Raw genomic sequence first — 21,791 nt, forward strand, 5'->3', positions numbered from 1 at the left:
ATTGACAGATTTTTCACGGAGTCGGCCCAACGCTCTTGTCATGACGCTAGCCCTGTCAGTGAATCGGCTAGCAGAGATGTGAACAACCACGACATTACAACCACGTCGTAAATACCACAGAGACTCCTCTCTGTCACGCCCTGGCCTTAGTTATCTTTGTTTTCTGTATTATTTTAGTTACATGGGGGATGTTTGTGTGTGTTTGTCTCGTCTTGGGTGGTTGTATTGTCTAGGGGGTTTTTGTAGAGTTCTGTGGTCCCGTGTGGCTCAGTTGGTAGAGCATGGCGCTTGCAACGCCAGGGTTGTGGGTTCATTCCCCACGGGGGGACCAGGATGAATATGTATGAACTTTCCAATTTGTAAGTCGCTCTGGATAAGAGCGTCAGCTAAATGACTTAAATGTAAATGTAAATGTAAATTGTGTTCAGTGTAGGTGTTTAGGAAAGTCTATGGTTGCCTAGATTGGTTCTCAATTAGAGACAGCTGTCTATCGTTGTCTCTGATTGGGAGCCATATTTAAGGCAGCCATAGTCATTAGGTAGGTTGTGGGATATTGTTTAGGTGTAGTGTTTAGTGTCAGCACATTTTGTTTGTATAGCTTCACGTTCGTCGTTTTTTTGTTAGTTTGTAAAAGTGGTTGTTTCGTCTTCATTAAAAAAGAGAAGATGTATTGCTATCACGCTGCGCCTTGGTCCTCTCTTTCACCATACGACGATCGTGACACTCTCTCCATGACCTTGCGGTATAGAGAGATAGAGATTTACAGTAAGACAAAGGGATTCTCCCGCCGAATTCTACTACATCCCAGAATTTGAGAATTTAACAATATTCCTATTTTGGATAATGTGTGAACGTTCGGTGGAGAAGCCAGCTACGACCCGGTCCGTTTTGTTTCATGTTTGTGACCTCATGAAAGATAATACAGCCACATTACCCTAACTCTGTTTATACAGGTCCCTCAGTTATGAGGCTTGCATCTTATTCTTGTTTAAAGTAAATGAGAAAAGATGAAACTATTTGCAAAATGATGTAATGTGATGTTAACTTTTAAAATGAGAAAATCATCTTCCCTGTAAAGTCAGTAGCCACGCCCAGGTGTATAGGCATTGGTTGGAAATTATGAACCAACCCCTTTTCTACATTTCTATAAGTGCCCCCGTGACCCAATTCACGGTGGACTAAGCAAACCCCAGCGTGAGCTGTGGTGGCGAATAGTTGAATATCCACTCTACATAACGAAAAGTCACTCAAGTTCCAAATACCGCGAGGATTTGTCCTCACGTTTAAAAGGTCTAATTCTAATGTCAACCATACAGGCCAGGAAACGTGGGCGCTTGCTCTACATCTGAAATGGTATGAATTCTGAACTATTGATCACTCAAGAAGAAGTGAGTCCTAGATGACAGCCTAACAGACTGCAGCTGGAAAGGCAGCAAATCTAGTACGAGAACACTGACCGACGTGGACGAATCTCATAGAGACCCAAGTCCCTTAGTCTTCCTTCCAAAACCCCTTCTCTTCTCTGAATCTATCGTGTGTGGCGTACAGCAGGTCAGCCACCAGGGAGAGACTCGTCGAGTCCTGGTGACAGACAGAGTATACATCACGAGGCGATGGCTCCATCTGCTGGACGTGCCAGGTCTCGACGGGCTCTCTGCCCAGAACTAATTGGGGCTGATTCGGGAGTTGGTGAGTAATCAAGGGCTGATTGCTCACCAGCTGTACAAGCCCCATTAAGCTGCCAGAAGGGCAGCACACAGGAGAGAGACTGGGGGAAGTAAGGTGACTTCCGTGTAGTTGGAGACGGTGCCCCGAGCTAAAACGAGGGAGTTTGAGTTTGTGTGCCCGACAGGATACAGTAAGACCCGGAGCCCAGAAGACGGTATCCCGGAGAGGGTCTCTTGGGGGAGACCTATTCTTTTCTTTTGATTTATTATTCAATAAACACCCTTGAAACCGAGCTAATCCTACTCTGTCCGTGTCTGATCTGTGTAAACAACTTGACCAAACCCCCTGGTCTGCTACACGTGTTATAACCAAACAGTTTTTGTTTAGTCCACTAGGGACGGTATTTACGGTATAATGTTATTATGTATTGTATATTCTGTAATTGTTTAATTAGTTAGTAAATAAATAATGGAGCCAGTTGGTGTATGGATGATTTATAGTAAAGGCTGGGTTCGTGCAGATAACCAACAATTTACGACGTTCAGATGAAACTGACGAAGGTAATAATAATAATTAATTGACTAATTGATCAGATATTAAAATATCTGAAGAGTTATATTCAGAAAATTATAACTTTGTAATCTGAACATTTTCCGTGGTGCCCCGACTTCCTAGTTAATTATATTTACATTATTAGTTTAATCACGTAATAATAATTACAGAGAATTGATTAGATAAAATAACAGTCTTCACCTTTAATGATACTAAAGACACAACAGTCTTAACCGCTAGGCTACCTGCTGCCTAACTTCAGGAGAGAATTGTACCACAGCCCATTTACCATCTGAAAACATTCCCTCTAGCCCTTGTCCCTTCTTCTTTAGACAGTCTTACCGATCTGACAGCCTGCGTTCCACAAGGGTACAGGGTTATAGTTGGAGGAGTCTGTTCTGCTGCCTGCTGGATAGATACGACTCAGCTTGTCCACATTGTGATGGATGTAGCTGTTGGCTGGAGAGAGCGAGAGAGAGAGAGAGAGAACAAACAAAAGAGAGAGAGAACAGAACGAGAGAGAGAGAACAAAAAGAGAGAGAGACAGAGAACAAAAAGAGAGAGAGAGAACAAAAAGAGAGAGAGCGAGAACAAAAAGAGAGAGAGAGGACAAAAAGAGAGAGAGAACAGAAAGAGAGAGAGAGAGAACAAAAAGAGAGAGAGAGGACAAAAAGAGAGAGAGAACAGAAAGAGAGAGAGAGAGAACAAAAAGAGAGAGAGCGAACAGAAAGAGAGAGAAAGAGAAAACAAAGAGAGAGAGAGATGTCACCTAGCTATACAGAAACTATACAGAAACTATACAGAACAACGTCATTCTCATATCCTTACTGGAGTGTGATGAGAAACTATTAATAAGAAGCTTTGTGTACAATTCAGTTCAATGAAGTTGAAAATAAAACCCACAAAAAGAGACACAACTGATGCAGATACCATACAGTCTACAATAATGGCATTGTATCTCTGAGATTTTCTCCATATGTGTTAGTCTAATATAACCTTCGCAGCAGTGACGTAATGGTAAAACCTTCACGACAGTGACGTAACGGTAAAACCTTCACGACAGTGACGTAACGGTAAAACCTTCACGACAGTGACGTAACGGTAAAACCTTCACGACAGTGACGTAACGGTAAAACCTTCACGACAGTGACGTAACGGTAAAACCTTCACGACAGTGACGTAACGGTAAAACCTTCACGACAGTGATGTAACGGTAAAATCTTCACGACAGTGACGTAACGGTAAAACCTTCACGACAGTGATGTAACGGTAAAATCTTCACGACAGTGACGTAACGGTAAAACCTTCACAACAGTGACGTAGCGGTAAAACCTTCACGACAGTGATGTAATGGTTAAACCTTCACGACTGTGAGGTAATGGTAAAATCTTCATAGTAGTGACGTAGCGGTAAAAACCTTCACAGCAGTGACGTAGTGGTAATAACCTTCACAGCAGTGATGTAGTGGTAAGAACCTTCACAGCAGTGACGTAATGGGAATAACCTTCAGAGCAGTGACGTAGTGGTAAGAACCTTCACAGCAGTAACGTAGTGGTAAGAACCTTCACAGCAGTGACGTAGTGGTAAAAACCTCCACAGCAGTGACGTAGCGGTAAGAACCTTCACAGCAGTGACATAGTGGTAAAAACCTTCACAGCAGTGACGTAAGCTGGTCACAGAACCTGGTCACAGCAGTGACGCTAGCGGTAATGACATCTTCTACGAGCAGTGACGATAGGTGGTAATAAGTACCTTCACAGCAGTGACGTAGCGGTAAGAACCTTACACAGCAGTGCACCGTCAGCGGTCACAGTTAACCTTCACAGCAGTGACTCGTCAGCTGGTCACAATTAACCTTCACAGCAGACTGACGTCAGCGGTCACAGTTAACCTTCACAGCAGTGACGTAGCGGTAAGAACCTTCACAGCTAGTGATGTAGTGGTAAAAACCTTCACAGCAGTGACGTAGTGGTAAAAACCTTCACAGCAGTGACGTAGTGGAAAAAACCTTCACAGCAGTGACGTAATGGGAATAACTTTCACAGCAGTGATGTAATGGGAATAACCTTCACAGCAGTGACGTAGTGGTAAAAAAATGGTGGGTAAACTCATCAGCCGTTCATGGTGAATAATCTCACCAGACTCCCTCATACTTCGCAGTAAACATTTTCTGCCAGACTCCTAAGCTGGCGATAGGTTGTAACAGGCTCAGCTAGAACGCTTCAGCTTCACAATAAAAAATGTACCCTCCACTACACCCTCAGCTTCACAGTTAACATTCTCACCAGACTCCTCAGCTTCACAGTTAACATTCTCACCAGACTCCTCAGCTTCACAGTTAACATTCTCACCAGACTCCTCAGCTTCACAGTTAACATTCTCACCAGACTCCTCAGCTTCACAGTTAACATTCTCACCAGACTCCTCAGCTTCACAGTTAACATTCTCACCAGACTCCTCAGCTTCACAGTTAACATTCTCACCAGACTCCTCAGCTTCACAGTTAACATTCTCACCAGACTCCTCAGCCAGCGCCACAGCTTTCCTTTCCTTGAAGGAGGACATCTCGTAGAAGCCCAGGTTATCTTTAGCGTCCTGGAATCCGTTGAAATTGACGCTCTTACAGTAGATCACCATGTCTGACAGCTCCTTAGCCAGCTTCAGCTTTTTACCTTCCTACAGATCAAACACATTCACACTTCAGCTCACTTCAGCTTTACTGTACAGTAGGTTGGGCAGAATGGTAACACACTCCAGCTCTACTAGAACATACAGAACATATAGAACATACAGAACATATAGAACATATAGAACATACAGAACATATAGAACATACAAAACATTTTTAACATATAGAACATACAGAACATATAGAACATACAGAACATATAGAACATAGAACATATAGAACATACAGAACATATAGAACATACAGAACATATAGAACATACAGAACATACAGAACATATAGAACATACAGAACATATAGAACATATAGAACATATAGAACATATAGAACATATAGAACATACAGAACATATAGAACATACAGAACATATAGAACATATAGAACATATAGAACATATAGAACATACAGAACATATAGAACATATAGAACATACAGAACATATAGAACATACAAAACATATAGAACATACAAAACATATAGAACATACAGAACATATAGAACAAATAGAACATATAGAACATATAGAACATACAGAACATATAGAACATACAGAACATACAGAACATATAGAACATACAGAGCATATAGAACATACAGAACATATAGAACATACAGAACAGAACATATAGAACATACAGAACATATAGAACATACAGAACAAATAAAACATACACAGTATGTTGCAATACAGTTATATGGTATAGAAGACAGGGAGGGAGCCGTCACAATGATACTATTGGAGTGTCATAGTATGTTTGGCTCCTATTCCCCTACCTTGGCCTTCTTCTTCTCCTCTTCCTCCTCCTCTTTGTCATCCTCCTCCTCCTCAGTTAAGCTACCATCATCCACGGCTGTCTCCTCAGGGCCAAAGCAGGCCTCCAGTTTAGTTAACCTCTTCCCTTTGACCAGGAACCTCCCCTTCAGCTCCTGACGAATGTGACACACATATAAAAATTATCTTCATGTGTTAGTTCACAAATGCTCTGATAATGTGATGGAATAAAACTACACTGCTCAAAAAAATAAAGGGAACACTAAAATAACACATCCTAGATCTGAATGAATGAAATATTCTTATTAAATTCTTTTTTCTTTACATAGTTGAATGTGCTGACAACAAAATCACACAAAAATTATCAATGGAAATCAAATTTATCAACCCATGGAGGTCTGGATTTGGAGTCACACTCAAAATTAAAGTGGAAAACCACACTACAGGCTGATCCAACTTTGATGTAATGTCCTTAAATCAAGTCAAAATGAGGCTCAGTAGTGTGTGTGGCCTCCACGTGCCTGTATGACCTCCCTACAACGCCTGGGCATGCTCCTGATGAGGTGGCGGATGGTCTCCTGAGGCATCTCCTCCCAGACCTAGACTAAAGCATCCGCCAACTCCTGGACAGTCTGTGGTGCAACGTGGCGTTGGTGGATGGAGCGAGACATGATGTCCCAGATGTGCTCAATTGGATTCAGGTCTGGGGAACGGGCGGGCCAGTCCATAGCATCAATGCCTTCCTCTTGCAGGAACTGCTGACACACTCCAGCCACATGAGGTCTAGCATTGTCTTGCATTAGGAGGAACCCAGGGCCAACCGCACCAGCATATGGTCTCACAAGGGGTCTGAGGATCTCATCTCGGTACCTAATGGCAGTCAGGCTACCTCTGGCGAGCACATGGAGGGCTGTGCGGCCCCCCAAAGAAATGCCACCCCACACCATGACTGACCCACCACCAAACCGGTCATGCTGGAGGATGTTGCAGGCAGCAGAACGTTCTCCACGGCGTCTCCAGACTCTGTCACGTGCTCAGTGTGAACCTGCTTTCATCTGTGAAGAGCACAGGGCGCCAGGGCGCCAGTGGCGAATTTGCCAATCTTGGTGTTCTCTGGCAAATGCCAAACGTCCTGCACGGTGACCTCCCGGGTGGCGCAGTGGTCTAGGGCACTGCATCGCAGTGCTAGCTGCGCCACCAGAGTCTCTGGGTTCACGCCCAGGCTCTGTCGCAGCCGGCCGCAACCGGGAGGTCCGTGGGGCGACGCACAATTGGCATAGCGTCGTCCGTGTTAGGGAGGGTTTGGCCGGTAGGGATATCCTTGTCTCAGTATGTAAATGTAATAAAATGTATGCACTCTACTGTAAGTCGTTCTGGATAAGAGCGTCTGCTAAATGACTAAAATTAAAAAAAAATGTAAATGTAAATGTGTTGGGCTGTAAGCACAACCCCCACCTGTGGACGTCGGGCCCTCATACCACCCTCATGGAGTCTGTTTCTGACCGTTTGAGCAGACACATGCACATTTGTGGCCTGCTGGAGGTCATTTTGCAGGGCTCTGGCAGTGCTCCTCCTTGCACAAAGGCGGAGGTAGCGGTCCTGCTGCTGGGTTGTTGCCCTCCTACGGCCTCCTCCACGTCTCCTGATGTACTGGCCTGTCTCCTGGTAGCGCCTCCATGCTCTGGACACTACGCTGACAGACACAGCAAACCTTCTTGCCACAGCTCGCATTGATGTGCCATCCTGGATGAGCTGCACTACCTGAGCCACTTGTGTGGGTTGTAGACTCCGTCTCATGCTACCACTAGAGTGAAAGCACCGCCAGCATTCAAAAGTGACCAAAACATGAGCCAGGAAGCATAGGAACTGAGAAGTGGTCTGTGATCACCACCTGCAGAACCACTCCTTTATTGGGGGTGTCTTGCTAATTGCCTATAATTTCCACCTGTTGTCTATTCCATTTGCACAACAGCATGTGAAATTTATTGTCAATCAGTGTTGCTTCCTAAGTGGACAGTTTGATTTCACAGAAGTGTGATTGACTTGGAGTTACATTGTGTTGTTTAAGTGTTCCCTTTATTTTTTTGAGCAGTGTATATACACACTGAGTATACCAAACACTAGGAAACACCTATCTAATATTGAGTTTTGCCCTCAGAACAGCCTCTATTCGTTGGTGTCAAAAGCGTTCCAAAGGATGCCGGCCCATGTTGACTCCAATGCTTCCCACAGTTGTGTCAAGTTAACTGGATGTCCTATGGGTGGTGGACCATTCTGGAAACACACGGGAAACTGTTGAGTGCGGAAAAACCCAACCGCGTTGCAGTTCTCGACACAAACCTGTGTGCCTACTACCATACCCTGTTCAAAGGCACTTAAATGGTTTTAAATAATTATTTAACCTGTCTCCTCCCATTCATCTAAACTGATTGAAGTGGATTTAACAAGTGACATCAATAAGGGATCATATCTTTCACCTGGATTCACCTGGTCAGTCTATGTCAGGGAAAGAGCAGGTGTTCATAATGTTTTGTATACTCTGTGTATATTTTTAAGTTCTTCTTGACTAAAGACTAGAGACATTCCTGGACAGGAAATGCTGCTGGTCCTAGGAAGCACTAGACACCATTAAAACAGAAGTAAATCGAGAATGTGTTGTGAAAAGAGGGGAACTGTAAGAATTCCACATTTCATACACTTCCTCATATACACCGCAGACAGTGACTCTTATATGAAACAGTAGACTAGAGACTATAGCCAGCCACCTCTGGGGAGGGGAAGTCTGTGGGCATCCGGTCCCCCAGGGGGGAGGTGAGCAGAGCGCTGCCCAGGATGGAGCTCATGTGCTGGGCCATGACCCTCTGTTGCTCCACACTACAGTGATTCTCCAACGACAGGATCACTGGGTAGTCCGAGGTCTGGGGACAGACAGAGACAGTTAAATACAGTTTAACTCCAGACCTGAGTCAAATAAATGAGTGAAATCATTTCTGTAGGCGCTTGATTTAGCATGGAGTTTAGACTTTTGGGAATATTCCTTTGATTCCATTGTACTGGGCAAACAAAATAAAGTGCAGCATAAGTTTTTGACACAGGGTCAGGCTGAGCCTTTTGGGCCTCTGTTGATAAGAATGAGGACCATCTGTAATTAATCCATTGCAAAAAGAAATATATGTCATCAAACATGATATAAATTAAACAGGACAGGACAGACACAATTCTACAAAGTTGACATGGAACTTTAGCCTACCTTAAAGGCGTACTCCTTGATGGCTTTGATGGTGTCTTTAAACAGGATCTTGGAAGTGAGGGTGTATCCGTGGTAGATGACTGGCTCTCCGTCTGGCCCGTCCCAGCAGTCCAGCTCCACACAGCGACAGCCCTTTATAAGAGCCCTACGAAGGGTTATAACTGTTTTATAAGAGCCCTACGAAGGGTTATAACTGTTTTATAAGAGCCCTACTAAGAGTTATAACGCTTTTATAAGATCCCTACGAAGGGTTATAACTGTTTTATAAGAGCCCTACAAAGGGTTATAACTGTTTTATAAGAGCCCTACGAAGAGTTATTGTTTAACTGTTTAACAAATGTTTAACAACATGTCCTGACTTGACTCATTCACAGGCAGACACTGACAAGTAAAGGTTTTTAAATGTCCACAGTGTCTTCCATAAGAATAGAAGCTAAGTAACATTACAATAGCTAGTAAAACTTAGTCCAGACCAGTTGAATCAAGTGTACTACTGTAATACCAGAATAGATAAAATCAGTGGAACTAGCTGAGGTGTCAGATAGGAAGGCACATATCTCTGCCCCCTAGTGGTAGGAACTGAGATTGCAGCGTGTAGGCCAGACTTCCAGTTTGGTATAGCCAAGGAGGGTTTATCATTCTCCAGCTGTTAAGAGAGGAGAGGTTTGGGAAAACATTGCCCTAGATGATGTGTGTCGTTTATACCTGGCATAGGCCTCAGTACTGCTGGGCCCTTTGAGCTGGTCTTCCATCAGGTATGTGTTGTGAGACGAGGAGATGAAGTAGTGGTTCAGGGGCTGGCTCATGTCCTGGTGCACGGCCTTATGGGTAGGATTCAGCACCAGACCCTCGGGCATGTGGAGATACATCAGGAAACCATCTTGGGTCATCAGCTGCTTCTCTTTGGCTGCAGATAGACCAGACAGATGTCAGCCTCTAACTACAAGATAGACTGCTGACAATTCAAATGAGCAGAAGTGTCGTTACTGAATAGGAAGTTAACTCTGAACTGTTTGAAATTATTTGGACAGCTCCCATTTGTCATTTGAGAGCTGCCCAGTCTCACCCTCCAGGGAATACTGTGTGGTAGTAGGATTTTTCTTCAAAATGATTTTGTGAAACGTCTACTGTATGTAGGGCTTAGGAAGACTTTATGGATGCTCTTCTATGTTGTTGTGAAGGCATAATAACTAAAAGTCAACATATTCATTCCTAATCACCTTTATCATCCAGTTCGTACTCGTTGATGAGTCTGTGTGCATCGGCTAGCGTTGCCTCCTCTCTCTGCTCTTTAATCAGGAACTCCAGTAGATTTTCAGCGCTCATGAAGCCCGTGGTCTTAGCGTATTCTCCATAGATGGTGTCTATCTCCTGGCGATGGGTCAAAAGGCTGTAGAAGTGCTCTATCTCATCACCAACCAGGTGGCCACACTTAGACTGGTCACACTCCTACAGGATGGAGATAGGGAGAAAGACATTCATTGGTGCATCAACATGCTGTTGCTCTCCTGACCCTGCCTCCTGACCCTGCCTCCTGACCCCTGCCTCCTGACCTCTGCCTCCTGACCCCTGCCTCCTGACCCCTGCCTCCTGACCCCTGCCTCCTGACCCCTGACCCCTGCCTCCTGACCCTGCCTCCTGACCCCTGCCTCCTGACCCTGCCTCCTGACCCCTGCCTCCTGACCCCTGCCTCCTGACCTCTGCCTCCTGACCCCTGACCCTGCCTCCTGACCCCTGCCTCCTGACCTCTGCCTCCTGACCCTGCCTCCTGACCCTGCCTCCTGACCCCTGCCTCCTGACCCCTGCCTCCTGACCCCTGCCTCCTGACCCCTGCCTCCTGACCTCTGCCTCCTGACCCTGCCTCCTGACCCTGCCTCCTGACCCCTGACCCTGCCTCCTGACCCTGCCTCCTGACCCCTGCCTCCTGACCCCTGACCCTGCCTCCTGACCCTGCCTCCTGACCCCTGCCTCCTGACCCCTGCCTCCTGACCCCTGACCCTGCCTCCTGACCCTGCCTCCTGACCCCTGCCTCCTGACCCCTGCCTCCTGACCTCTGCCTCCTGACCCTGCCTCCTGACCTCTGCCTCCTGACCCTGCCTCCTGACCCCTGCCTCCTGACCCCTGCCTCCTGACCCTGCCTCCTGACCCCTGCCTCCTGACCTCTGCCTCCTGACCCTGCCTCCTGACCTCTGCCTCCTGACCCCTGCCTCCTGACCTCTGCCTCCTGACCTCTGCCTCCTGACCTCTGCCTCCTGACCTCTGCCTCCTGACCCTGCCTCCTGACCCTGCCTCCTGACCCCTGCCTCCTGACCCTGCCTCCTGACCCTGCCTCCTGACCCCTGACCCTGCCGCCTGACCCCTGCCTCCTGACCCTGCCTCCTGACCCTGCCTCCTGACCCCTGCCTCCTGACCCCTGCCTCCTGACCCCTGACCCTGCCTCCTGACCCTGCCTCCTGACCCCTGACCCTGCCTCCTGACCCTGCCGCCTGACCCTGTTCCTGCACTCTGACCCTGCCTCCTGACCCCTGCCTCCTGACCCTATTAGCTAGCAAGTGCAAGCTAGCTAGCTAAATTGCCATAAATGTTTAATGCTTTTCGACCTGTCCCCAAATTTATGGAATTGGTTCAGAGTTTGTTTTGATATTTTAACCTGTGTGTCGTGATCGCGTTTCGTGTAGGGGGACAAAATACATTTATGCACGATGGCGCACGCGCACAGCCGGTTTGGGTTCCATGTTAGAGACACTGTACACAAGGCCTCTACACTGTGCACAAGGCCTCTACACTGTGCACAAGGCCTCTACACTGTGCACCAGGCCTCTATACTGTACACAAGGCCTTTACACTGTACACAAGGCCTCTATACTGTACACCAGGCCTCTATACTGTACACCAGGCCTCTATACTGTACACCAGGCCTCTACACTGTACACCAGGCCTCTACACTGTACACCAGGCCTCTATACTCTACACCAGGCCTCTACACTGTGCACCAGGCCTCTACACTGTACACCAGGCCTCTATACTGTACACCAGGCCTCTACACTGTACACCAGGCCTCTATACTGTACACAAGGCCTTTACACTGTACACAAGGCCTTTACACTGTACACCAGGCCTCTATACTGTACACCAGGCCTCTATACTGTACACCAGGCCTCTACACTGTACACCAGGCCTCTACACTGTACACCAGGCCTCTATACTCTACACCAGGCCTCTACACTGTGCACCAGGCCTCTACACCAGGCCTCTATACTGTACACCAGGCCTCTACACTGTACACCAGGCCTCTATACTGTACACCAGGCCTCTACACTGTACACCAGGCCTCTATACTCTACACCAGGCCTCTACACTGTGCACCAGGCCTCTACACCAGGCCTCTATACTGTACACCAGGCCTCTACACTGTACACCAGGCCTCTATACTGTACACCAGGCCTCTACACTGTACACCAGGCCTCTACACTGTACACCAGGCCTCTACACTGTACACCAGGCCTCTCCACTTTGTCATATTTTATATTGTGACGTGTTCACCTGGAAGACGATTTGAGCTCTTATATGTATCAAAACGTTGTTTTTCTGAGAATTATAAAAGTTATTAAATTATATTTAATTCAAGTGTTCACCTGGAAGAGCTTCTCTGCGTATTCATCGTCCACCTCGATGTTGATCTGGTGCAGGAAGTCCTTCAGCTCCTTCGCACTCAGCTTGTCGTCACTGTTCTTGTCTGCTTTCCTAAGGCAGTTGAAGATCCAACTGAAGAAGAGTTAATGTAAGGACTGAACTCACCGTATCATATGGGCACAACATGGTGATGTGGGTTACATGATCAGTATCATTACCTACTGCAAAGAGGTTGCCAGCCCTCCTGCAGAGCTACCCTTCTGCAGGGTTTTGTTCCAGCCATACTAGAACAAAAGCCTGCACAGACAGTATTTCTACAAGAGGGTTCCTTGTCATATTGTAGGGCAGCCCCCACAAAGGGACTCTTCTTATCAACTGTATACAATAATTTCCTCTGTGTTTTCCTAGGAATTCAGCATTATCTGTGCTGGTCTTGCCAACCCGAAATATGATATCTGATTGGTGGTTAACTTTACAGTAATACTATTGGTCAACAACTCAGATGCTTATTAAAAGGTCTTCATTGTTCTTTCTTTTATTTGTTACTGACCTGCTGTGGTGAGATTCTCTCTCTCTCTCTCTCTCTCTCTCTCTCTCTCTCTCTCTCTCTCTCTCTCTCTCTCTCTCTCTCTCTCTCTCTCTCTCTCTCTCTCTCTCTCTCTCTCTCTCTCTCTCTATCTCTCTCTGTCTCTCTCTCTCTCTCTCTCTCTCTCTCTCTCTCTCTCTCTCTCTCTCTCTCTCTCTCTCTCTCTCTCTCTCTCTCTCTCTCTCTCTCTCTCTCTCTCTCTCTCTCTCTCTCTCTCTCTCTCTCTCTCTCTCTCTCTCTCTCTCTCTCTCTCTCTCTCTCTCTCTCTCTCTCTCTCTCTCTCTCTCTCTCTCTCTCTCTCTCACTCCACCCCATGGACTTTTGGGGCATGACCTTTCAGGCTATGATCTCTCTCTCTGACCATGCTTAGAATAATGCCTTGTAATACTTGTTAATGCTTTGCAACTTGTATTTAGAAGTCTATTCTCAGACATTTTTTCACTGCCTACTACTGTAACTCAAACATAGTCTCTAGCAGATTGCTATTTATCAGATAGACAGTTGGTTGTGTATGTGATGTGTATATATAATATACTGAATATTCACTATCAAATATTACTGCCCATTACAATATTGATTCAGTCATTTCAAATGAATATGAGTTTCTCAAAAACAAATGGTTAGTAACTAAAGTATACTTACCATAACCACGACGAGGCTGTTATGACCATAGAAATAGAATCGATAGAATGGACCTCCCCATTTAAGTCAATGATGTCATAATGGGTGGACTGGCTGTACTCATGAGTTTACCAGTCAGATTGCCAGAGTTAGAGGTTCCAAGGCCTTTCTATAGATTCTGGTTCCCGTGGTTCTGACTCTATATCTGTGAGAAGGATACTGCTCAGTCTTCTGCTGACTGTTAAGGTTCTCCATGTTGGACATGATCTTCTCCAGGCTGGTGACCCACTGCTTGGCCTCCTCCTCAGAGCTGGCCATCAGGTCCAGGGTCTTTCTTCTGCCCTTAAAAATAATGGAGGGTTGTACAAATGCAACTGTGATGTAAATGTGATCGTGTTAATACAATGCTGTACCTAATCTCAGAAACCCAGCACTACAATCTTGTGTAAATGTGTCAGATGATTCATTAGGTTTTGGGGTTTGCTCTTTGTAAAGATACTAATGCGACAAGAGAAGTCTCCAACCTCCCTAAACAGAAACTCTCAGCAAAAGCATGGCCAAATATCCCCCCCCCCCCCCTCTCTGACAGTCGAAATATGCTAACACCTGCGAAATCATGATTTGTCCAAATGATTAGCGCTGAAAAAATCTTGCACACCGGAACATAGTTCCTCGTTAGTGGCCGCATCCCACAGTCTGTTGACGGATGCTTCTATATCACCCTATGTTACGTGCATCTGTCCACGAGAGATTATGCTGTACCTAATATCTGCTTGACCTCCACCCACTGTCATCTCTGCCGGACCTCCACCCACTGTCATCTCTGCCTGACCTCCCCCACTGTCAACTCTGCCTGACCTCCATCCACTGTCATCTCTGCCTGACCTCCACCCACTGTCATCTCTGCCTGACCTCCTCCCACTGCCATCTCTGCTTGACCTCCTCCCACTGTCATCTCTGCCTGACCTCCACCTACTGTCATCTATGCCTGACCTCCACCCACTGTCATCTCTGCCTGACCTCCACCCACTGTCATCTTTGCCTGACCTCCTCCTACTGTCATCTCTGCCTGACCTCCTCCCACTGTCATCTCTGCTTGACCTCCTCCCACTGTCATCTCTGCCTGACCTCCTCCCACTGTCATCTCTGCCTGACCTCCATCCACTGTCATCTCTGCTTGACCTCCACCCACTGTCATCTCTGCCTGACCTCCTCCCACTGTCATCTCTGCCTGACCTCCTCCCACTGCCATCTCTGCCTGACCTCCACCCACTGTCATCTCTGCCTGACCTCCACCCACTGCCATCTCTGCTTGACCTCTTCCCACTGTCATCTCTGCCTGACCTCCTCCCACTGTCATCTCTGCCTGACCTCCTCCCACTGTCATCTATGCCTGACCTCCACCTACTGTCATCGCTGCCTGACCTCCACCCACTGCCATCTCTGCTTGACCTCCACCCACTGTCATCTCTGCCTGACCTCCTCCCACTGTCATCTCTGCCTGACCTCCTCCCACTGCCATCTCTGCCTGACCTCCACCCACTGTCATCTCTGCCTGACCTCCACCCACTGCCATCTCTGCTTGACCTCCTCCCACTGTCATCTCTGCCTGACCTCCTCCCACTGTCATCTCTGCCTGACCTCCTCCCACTGTCATCTCTGCCTGACCTCCACCCACTGTCATCTCTGCCTGACCTCCACCTACTGTCATCTCTGCCTGACCTCCTCCCACTGTCATCTCTGCCTGACCTCCACCCACTGTCATCTCTGCCTGACCTCCATCCACTGTCATCTCTGCCTGACCTCCACCCACTGCCATCTCTGCTTGACCTCTTCCCACTGTCATCTCTGCCTGACCTCCTCCCACTGTCATCTCTGCCTGACCTCCTCCCACTGTCATCTCTAGCTGACCTCCACCTACTGTCATCGCTGCCTGACCTCCACCCACTGCCATCTCTGCTTGACCTCCACCCACTGTCATCTCTGCCTGACCTCCTCCCACTGTCATCTCTGCCTGACCTCCACCCACTGTCATCTCTGCCTGACCTCCACCTACTGTCATCTCTGCCTGACCTCCTCCCACTGTCATCTCTGCCTGACCTCCACCCACTGTCATCTCTGCCTGACCTCCACCCACTGTCATCTCTGCCTGACCTCGACCCACTGTCATCTCTGCCTGACCTCCATCCACTGTCATCTCTGCTTGACCTCCACCCACTGTCATCTCTGCCTGACCTCCTCCCACTGTCATCTCTGCCTGACCATCCACTGTCATCTCTGCCTGACCTCCTCCTACTGTCATCTCTGCCTGACCTCCACCCACTGTCATCTCTGCCTGACCTCCACCCACTGTCATCTCTGCCTGACCTCCATCCACTGTCATCTCTGCTTGAACTCCACCCACTGTCATCTCTGCCTGACCTCCACCCACTGTCATCTCTGCCTGACCTCCACCCACTGCCATCTCTGCCTGACCTCCACCCACGGTCATCTCTGCCTGACCTCCTCCCACTGTCATCTCTGCCTGACCTCCACCTACTGTCATCGCTGCCTGACCTCCACCCACTGCCATCTCTGCTTGACCTCCACCCACTGTCATCTCTGCCTGACCTCCTCCCACTGTCATCTCTGCCTGACCTCCTCCCACTGTCATCTCTGCCTGACCTCCACCCACTGTCATCTCTGCCTGACCTCCACCCACTGCCATCTCTGCTTGACCTCTTCCCACTGTCATCTCTGCCTGACCTCCTCCCACTGTCATCTCTGCCTGACCTCCTCCCACTGTCATCTATGCCTGACCTCCACCTACTGTCATCGCTGCCTGACCTCCACCCACTGCCATCTCTGCTTGACCTCCACCCACTGTCATCTCTGCCTGACCTCCTCCCACTGTCATCTCTGCCTGACCTCCTCCCACTGCCATCTCTGCCTGACCTCCACCCACTGTCATCTCTGCCTGACCTCCACCCACTGCCATCTCTGCTTGACCTCTTCCCACTGTCATCTCTGCCTGACCTCCTCCCACTGTCATCTCTGCCTGACCTCCTCCCACTGTCATCTCTGCCTGACCTCCACCCACTGTCATCTCTGCCTGACCTCCACCTACTGTCATCTCTGCCTGACCTCCTCCCACTGTCATCTCTGCCTGACCTCCACCCACTGTCATCTCTGCCTGACCTCCATCCACTGTCATCTCTGCTTGACCTCCACCCACTGTCATCTCTGCCTGACCTCCTCCCACTGTCATCTCTGCCTGACCATCCACTGTCATCTCTGCCTGATCTCCTCCTACTGTCATCTCTGCCTGACCTCCACCCACTGTCATCTCTGCCTGACCTCCACCCACTGTCATCTCTGCCTGACCTCCACCCACTGTCATCTCTGCTTGAACTCCACCCACTGTCATCTCTGCCTGACCTCCACCCACTGTCATCTCTGCCTGACCTCCACCCACTGCCATCTCTGCCTGACCTCCACCCACTGTCATCTCTGCCTGACCTCCACCCACTGCCATCTCTGCTTGACCTCTTCCCACTGTCATCTCTGCCTGAACTCCTCCCACTGTCATCTCTGCCTGACCTCCTCCCACTGTCATCTCTGCCTGATCTCCTCCCACTGTCATCTCTGCCTGATCTCCACCCACTGTCATCTCTGCCTGACCTCCACCTACTGTCATCTCTGCCTGATCTCCTCCCACTGTCATCTCTGCCTGATCTCCACCCACTGTCATCTCTGCCTGACCTCCACCTACTGTCATCTCTGCCTAACCTCCTCCCACTGTCATCTCTGCCTGACCTCCACCCACTGCCATCTCTGCTTGACCTCTTCCCACTGTCATCTCTGCCTGACCTCCTCCCACTGTCATCTCTGCCTGACCTCCTCCCACTGTCATCTCTGCCTGACCTCCACCCACTGTCATCTCTGCCTGACCTCCACATACTGTCATCTCTGCCTGACCTCCTCCCACTGTCATCTCTGCCTGACCTCCACCCACTGTCATCTCTGCCTGACCTCCACCCACTGTCATCTCTGCCTGACCTCGACCCACTGTCATCTCTGCCTGACCTCCATCCACTGTCATCTCTGCTTGACCTCCACCCACTGTCATCTCTGCCTGACCTCCTCCCACTGTCATCTCTGCCTGACCATCCACTGTCATCTCTGCCTGACCTCCTCCTACTGTCATCTCTGCCTGACCTCCACCCACTGTCATCTCTGCCTGACCTCCACCCACTGTCATCTCTGCCTGACCTCCATCCACTGTCATCTCTGCTTGAACTCCACCCACTGTCATCTCTGCCTGACCTCCACCCACTGTCATCTCTGCCTGACCTCCACCCACTGCCATCTCTGCCTGACCTCCACCCACGGTCATCTCTGCCTGACCTCCTCCCACTGTCATCTCTGCCTGACCTCCACCTACTGTCATCGCTGCCTGATCTCCACCCACTGCCATCTCTGCTTGACCTCCACCCACTGTCATCTCTGCCTGACCTCCTCCCACTGTCATCTCTGCCTGACCTCCTCCCACTGCCATCTCTGCCTGACCTCCACCCACTGTCATCTCTGCCTGACCTCCACCCACTGCCATCTCTGCTTGACCTCTTCCCACTGTCATCTCTGCCTGACCTCCTCCCACTGTCATCTCTGCCTGACCTCCTCCCACTGTCATCTCTGCCTGACCTCCACCTACTGTCATCGCTGCCTGACCTCCACCCACTGCCATCTCTGCTTGACCTCCACCCACTGTCATCTCTGCCTGACCTCCTCCCACTGTCATCTCTGCCTGACCTCCTCCCACTGCCATCTCTGCCTGACCTCCACCCACTGTCATCTCTGCCTGACCTCCACCCACTGCCATCTCTGCTTGACCTCTTCCCACTGTCATCTCTGCCTGAACTCCTCCCACTGTCATCTCTGCCTGACCTCCTCCCACTGTCATCTCTGCCTGATCTCCTCCCACTGTCATCTCTGCCTGATCTCCACCCACTGTCATCTCTGCCTGACCTCCACCTACTGTCATCTCTGCCTGATCTCCTCCCACTGTCATCTCTGCCTGATCTCCACCCACTGTCATCTCTGCCTGACCTCCACCTACTGTCATCTCTGCCTAACCTCCTCCCACTGTCATCTCTGCCTGACCTCCACCCACTGCCATCTCTGCTTGACCTCTTCCCACTGTCATCTCTGCCTGACCTCCTCCCACTGTCATCTCTGCCTGACCTCCTCCCACTGTCATCTCTGCCTGACCTCCACCCACTGTCATCTCTGCCTGACCTCCACATACTGTCATCTCTGCCTGACCTCCTCCCACTGTCATCTCTGCCTGACCTCCACCCACTGTCATCTCTGCCTGACCTCCACCCACTGTCATCTCTGCCTGACCTCGACCCACTGTCATCTCTGCCTGACCTCCATCCACTGTCATCTCTGCTTGACCTCCACCCACTGTCATCTCTGCCTGACCTCCTCCCACTGTCATCTCTGCCTGACCATCCACTGTCATCTCTGCCTGACCTCCTCCTACTGTCATCTCTGCCTGACCTCCACCCACTGTCATCTCTGCCTGACCTCCACCCACTGTCATCTCTGCCTGACCTCCATCCACTGTCATCTCTGCTTGAACTCCACCCACTGTCATCTCTGCCTGACCTCCACCCACTGTCATCTCTGCCTGACCTCCACCCACTGCCATCTCTGCCTGACCTCCACCCACGGTCATCTCTGCCTGACCTCCTCCCACTGTCATCTCTGCCTGACCTCCACCTACTGTCATCGCTGCCTGATCTCCACCCACTGCCATCTCTGCTTGACCTCCACCCACTGTCATCTCTGCCTGACCTCCTCCCACTGTCATCTCTGCCTGACCTCCTCCCACTGCCATCTCTGCCTGACCTCCACCCACTGTCATCTCTGCCTGACCTCCACCCACTGCCATCTCTGCTTGACCTCTTCCCACTGTCATCTCTGCCTGACCTCCTCCCACTGTCATCTCTGCCTGACCTCCTCCCACTGTCATCTCTGCCTGACCTCCACCTACTGTCATCGCTGCCTGACCTCCACCCACTGCCATCTCTGCTTGACCTCCACCCACTGTCATCTCTGCCTGACCTCCTCCCACTGTCATCTCTGCCTGACCTCCTCCCACTGCCATCTCTGCCTGACCTCCACCCACTGTCATCTCTGCCTGACCTCCACCCACTGCCATCTCTGCTTGACCTCTTCCCACTGTCATCTCTGCCTGACCTCCTCCCACTGTCATCTCTGCCTGACCTCCTCCCACTGTCATCTCTGCCTGACCTCCACCCACTGTCATCTCTGCCTGACCTCCACCTACTGTCATCTCTGCCTGACCTCCTCCCACTGTCATCTCTGCCTGACCTCCACCCACTGTCATCTCTGCCTGACCTCCACCCACTGTCATCTCTGCCTGACCTCGACCCACTGTCATCTCTGCCTGACCTCCATCCACTGTCATCTCTGCTTGACCTCCACCCACTGTCATCTCTGCCTGACCTCCTCCCACTGTCATCTCTGCCTGACCATCCACTGTCATCTCTGCCTGATCTCCTCCTACTGTCATCTCTGCCTGACCTCCACCCACTGTCATCTCTGCCTGACCTCCACCCACTGTCATCTCTGCCTGACCTCCATCCACTGTCATCTCTGCTTGAACTCCACCCACTGTCATCTCTGCCTGACCTCCACCTACTGTCATCTCTGCCTGACCTCCACCCACTGCCATCTCTGCCTGACCTCCACCCACTGTCATCTCTGCCTGATCTCCACCCACTGCCATCTCTGCTTGACCTCTTCCCACTGTCATCTCTGCCTGAACTCCTCCCACTGTCATCTCTGCCTGACCTCCTCCCACTGTCATCTCTGCCTGACCTCCTCCCACTGCCATCTCTGCTTGACCTCCACCCACTGTCATCTCTGCCTGACCTCGACCCACTGTCATCTCTGCCTGACCTCCATCCACTGTCATCTCTGCTTGACCTCCACCCACTGTCATCTCTGCCTGACCTCCTCCCACTGTCATCTCTGCCTGACCATCCACTGTCATCTCTGCCTGATCTCCTCCTACTGTCATCTCTGCCTGACCTCCACCCACTGTCATCTCTGCCTGACCTCCACCCACTGTCATCTCTGCCTGACCTCCATCCACTGTCATCTCTGCTTGAACTCCACCCACTGTCATCTCTGCCTGACCTCCACCCACTGTCATCTCTGCCTGACCTCCACCCACTGCCATCTCTGCCTGACCTCCACCCACTGTCATCTCTGCCTGATCTCCACCCACTGCCATCTCTGCTTGACCTCTTCCCACTGTCATCTCTGCCTGAACTCCTCCCACTGTCATCTCTGCCTGACCTCCTCCAACTGTCATCTCTGCCTGATCTCCTCCCACTGTCATCTCTGCCTGATCTCCACCCACTGTCATCTCTGCCTGACCTCCACCTACTGTCATCTCTGCCTAACCTCCTCCCACTGTCATCTCTGCCTGACCTCCACCCACTGTCATCTCTGCCTGACCTCCTCCCACTGTAATCTCTGCCTGACCTCCACCCACTGTCATCTCTGCCTGACCTCCTCCCACTGTCATCTCTGCCTGACCTCCACCCACTGTCATCTCTGCCTGACCTCCACCCACTGTCATCTCTGCTTGACCTCCACCCACTGTCATCTCTGCCTGATCTCCTCCCACTGTCATCTCTGCCTGACCTCCATACACTGTCATCTCTGCCCGACCTCCTCCGACTGTCATCTCTGCCTGACCTCCACACACTGTCATCTCTGCCTGACCTCCACCCACTGTCATCTCTGCCTGACCTCCATCCACTGTCATCTCTGCTTGACCTCCACCCACTGTCATCTCTGCCTGACCTCCACCACTGTCATCTCTGCCTGACCTCAACCCACTGCCATCTCTGCCTGATCTCCACCCACTGTCATCTCTGCCTGACCTCCACCCACTGCCATCTCTGCTTGACCTCCTCCCACTGTCATCTCTGCCTGA

At 49.9% G+C, this 21,791-nt stretch overlaps 1 protein-coding gene across 2 annotated transcripts in view; it reads right to left on the reverse strand.

The window, feature by feature from the left end:
* Positions 1-21,791, reverse strand: part of LOC139550136 (1-phosphatidylinositol 4,5-bisphosphate phosphodiesterase delta-1-like) — a 48,988-nt gene that overhangs the window by 5,815 nt on the left and 21,382 nt on the right. For both annotated transcript variants that reach the window (XM_071360787.1, XM_071360785.1), the window contains exons 4-12: positions 13,992-14,113; positions 12,567-12,696; positions 10,152-10,380; positions 9,637-9,838; positions 8,932-9,076; positions 8,447-8,599; positions 5,684-5,836; positions 4,737-4,896; positions 2,563-2,679 (exon numbers count right to left, since the gene is read on the reverse strand). In XM_071360787.1, the coding sequence (XP_071216888.1) occupies positions 2,563-2,679; positions 4,737-4,896; positions 5,684-5,836; positions 8,447-8,599; positions 8,932-9,076; positions 9,637-9,838; positions 10,152-10,380; positions 12,567-12,696; positions 13,992-14,113 (1,411 nt within the window). The remainder of the gene's footprint in view (positions 1-2,562; positions 2,680-4,736; positions 4,897-5,683; positions 5,837-8,446; positions 8,600-8,931; positions 9,077-9,636; positions 9,839-10,151; positions 10,381-12,566; positions 12,697-13,991; positions 14,114-21,791) is intronic.

Source organism: Salvelinus alpinus, chromosome 23, assembly GCF_045679555.1.
Source record: "Salvelinus alpinus chromosome 23, SLU_Salpinus.1, whole genome shotgun sequence".
NCBI lineage: Eukaryota > Metazoa > Chordata > Actinopteri > Salmoniformes > Salmonidae > Salvelinus > Salvelinus alpinus.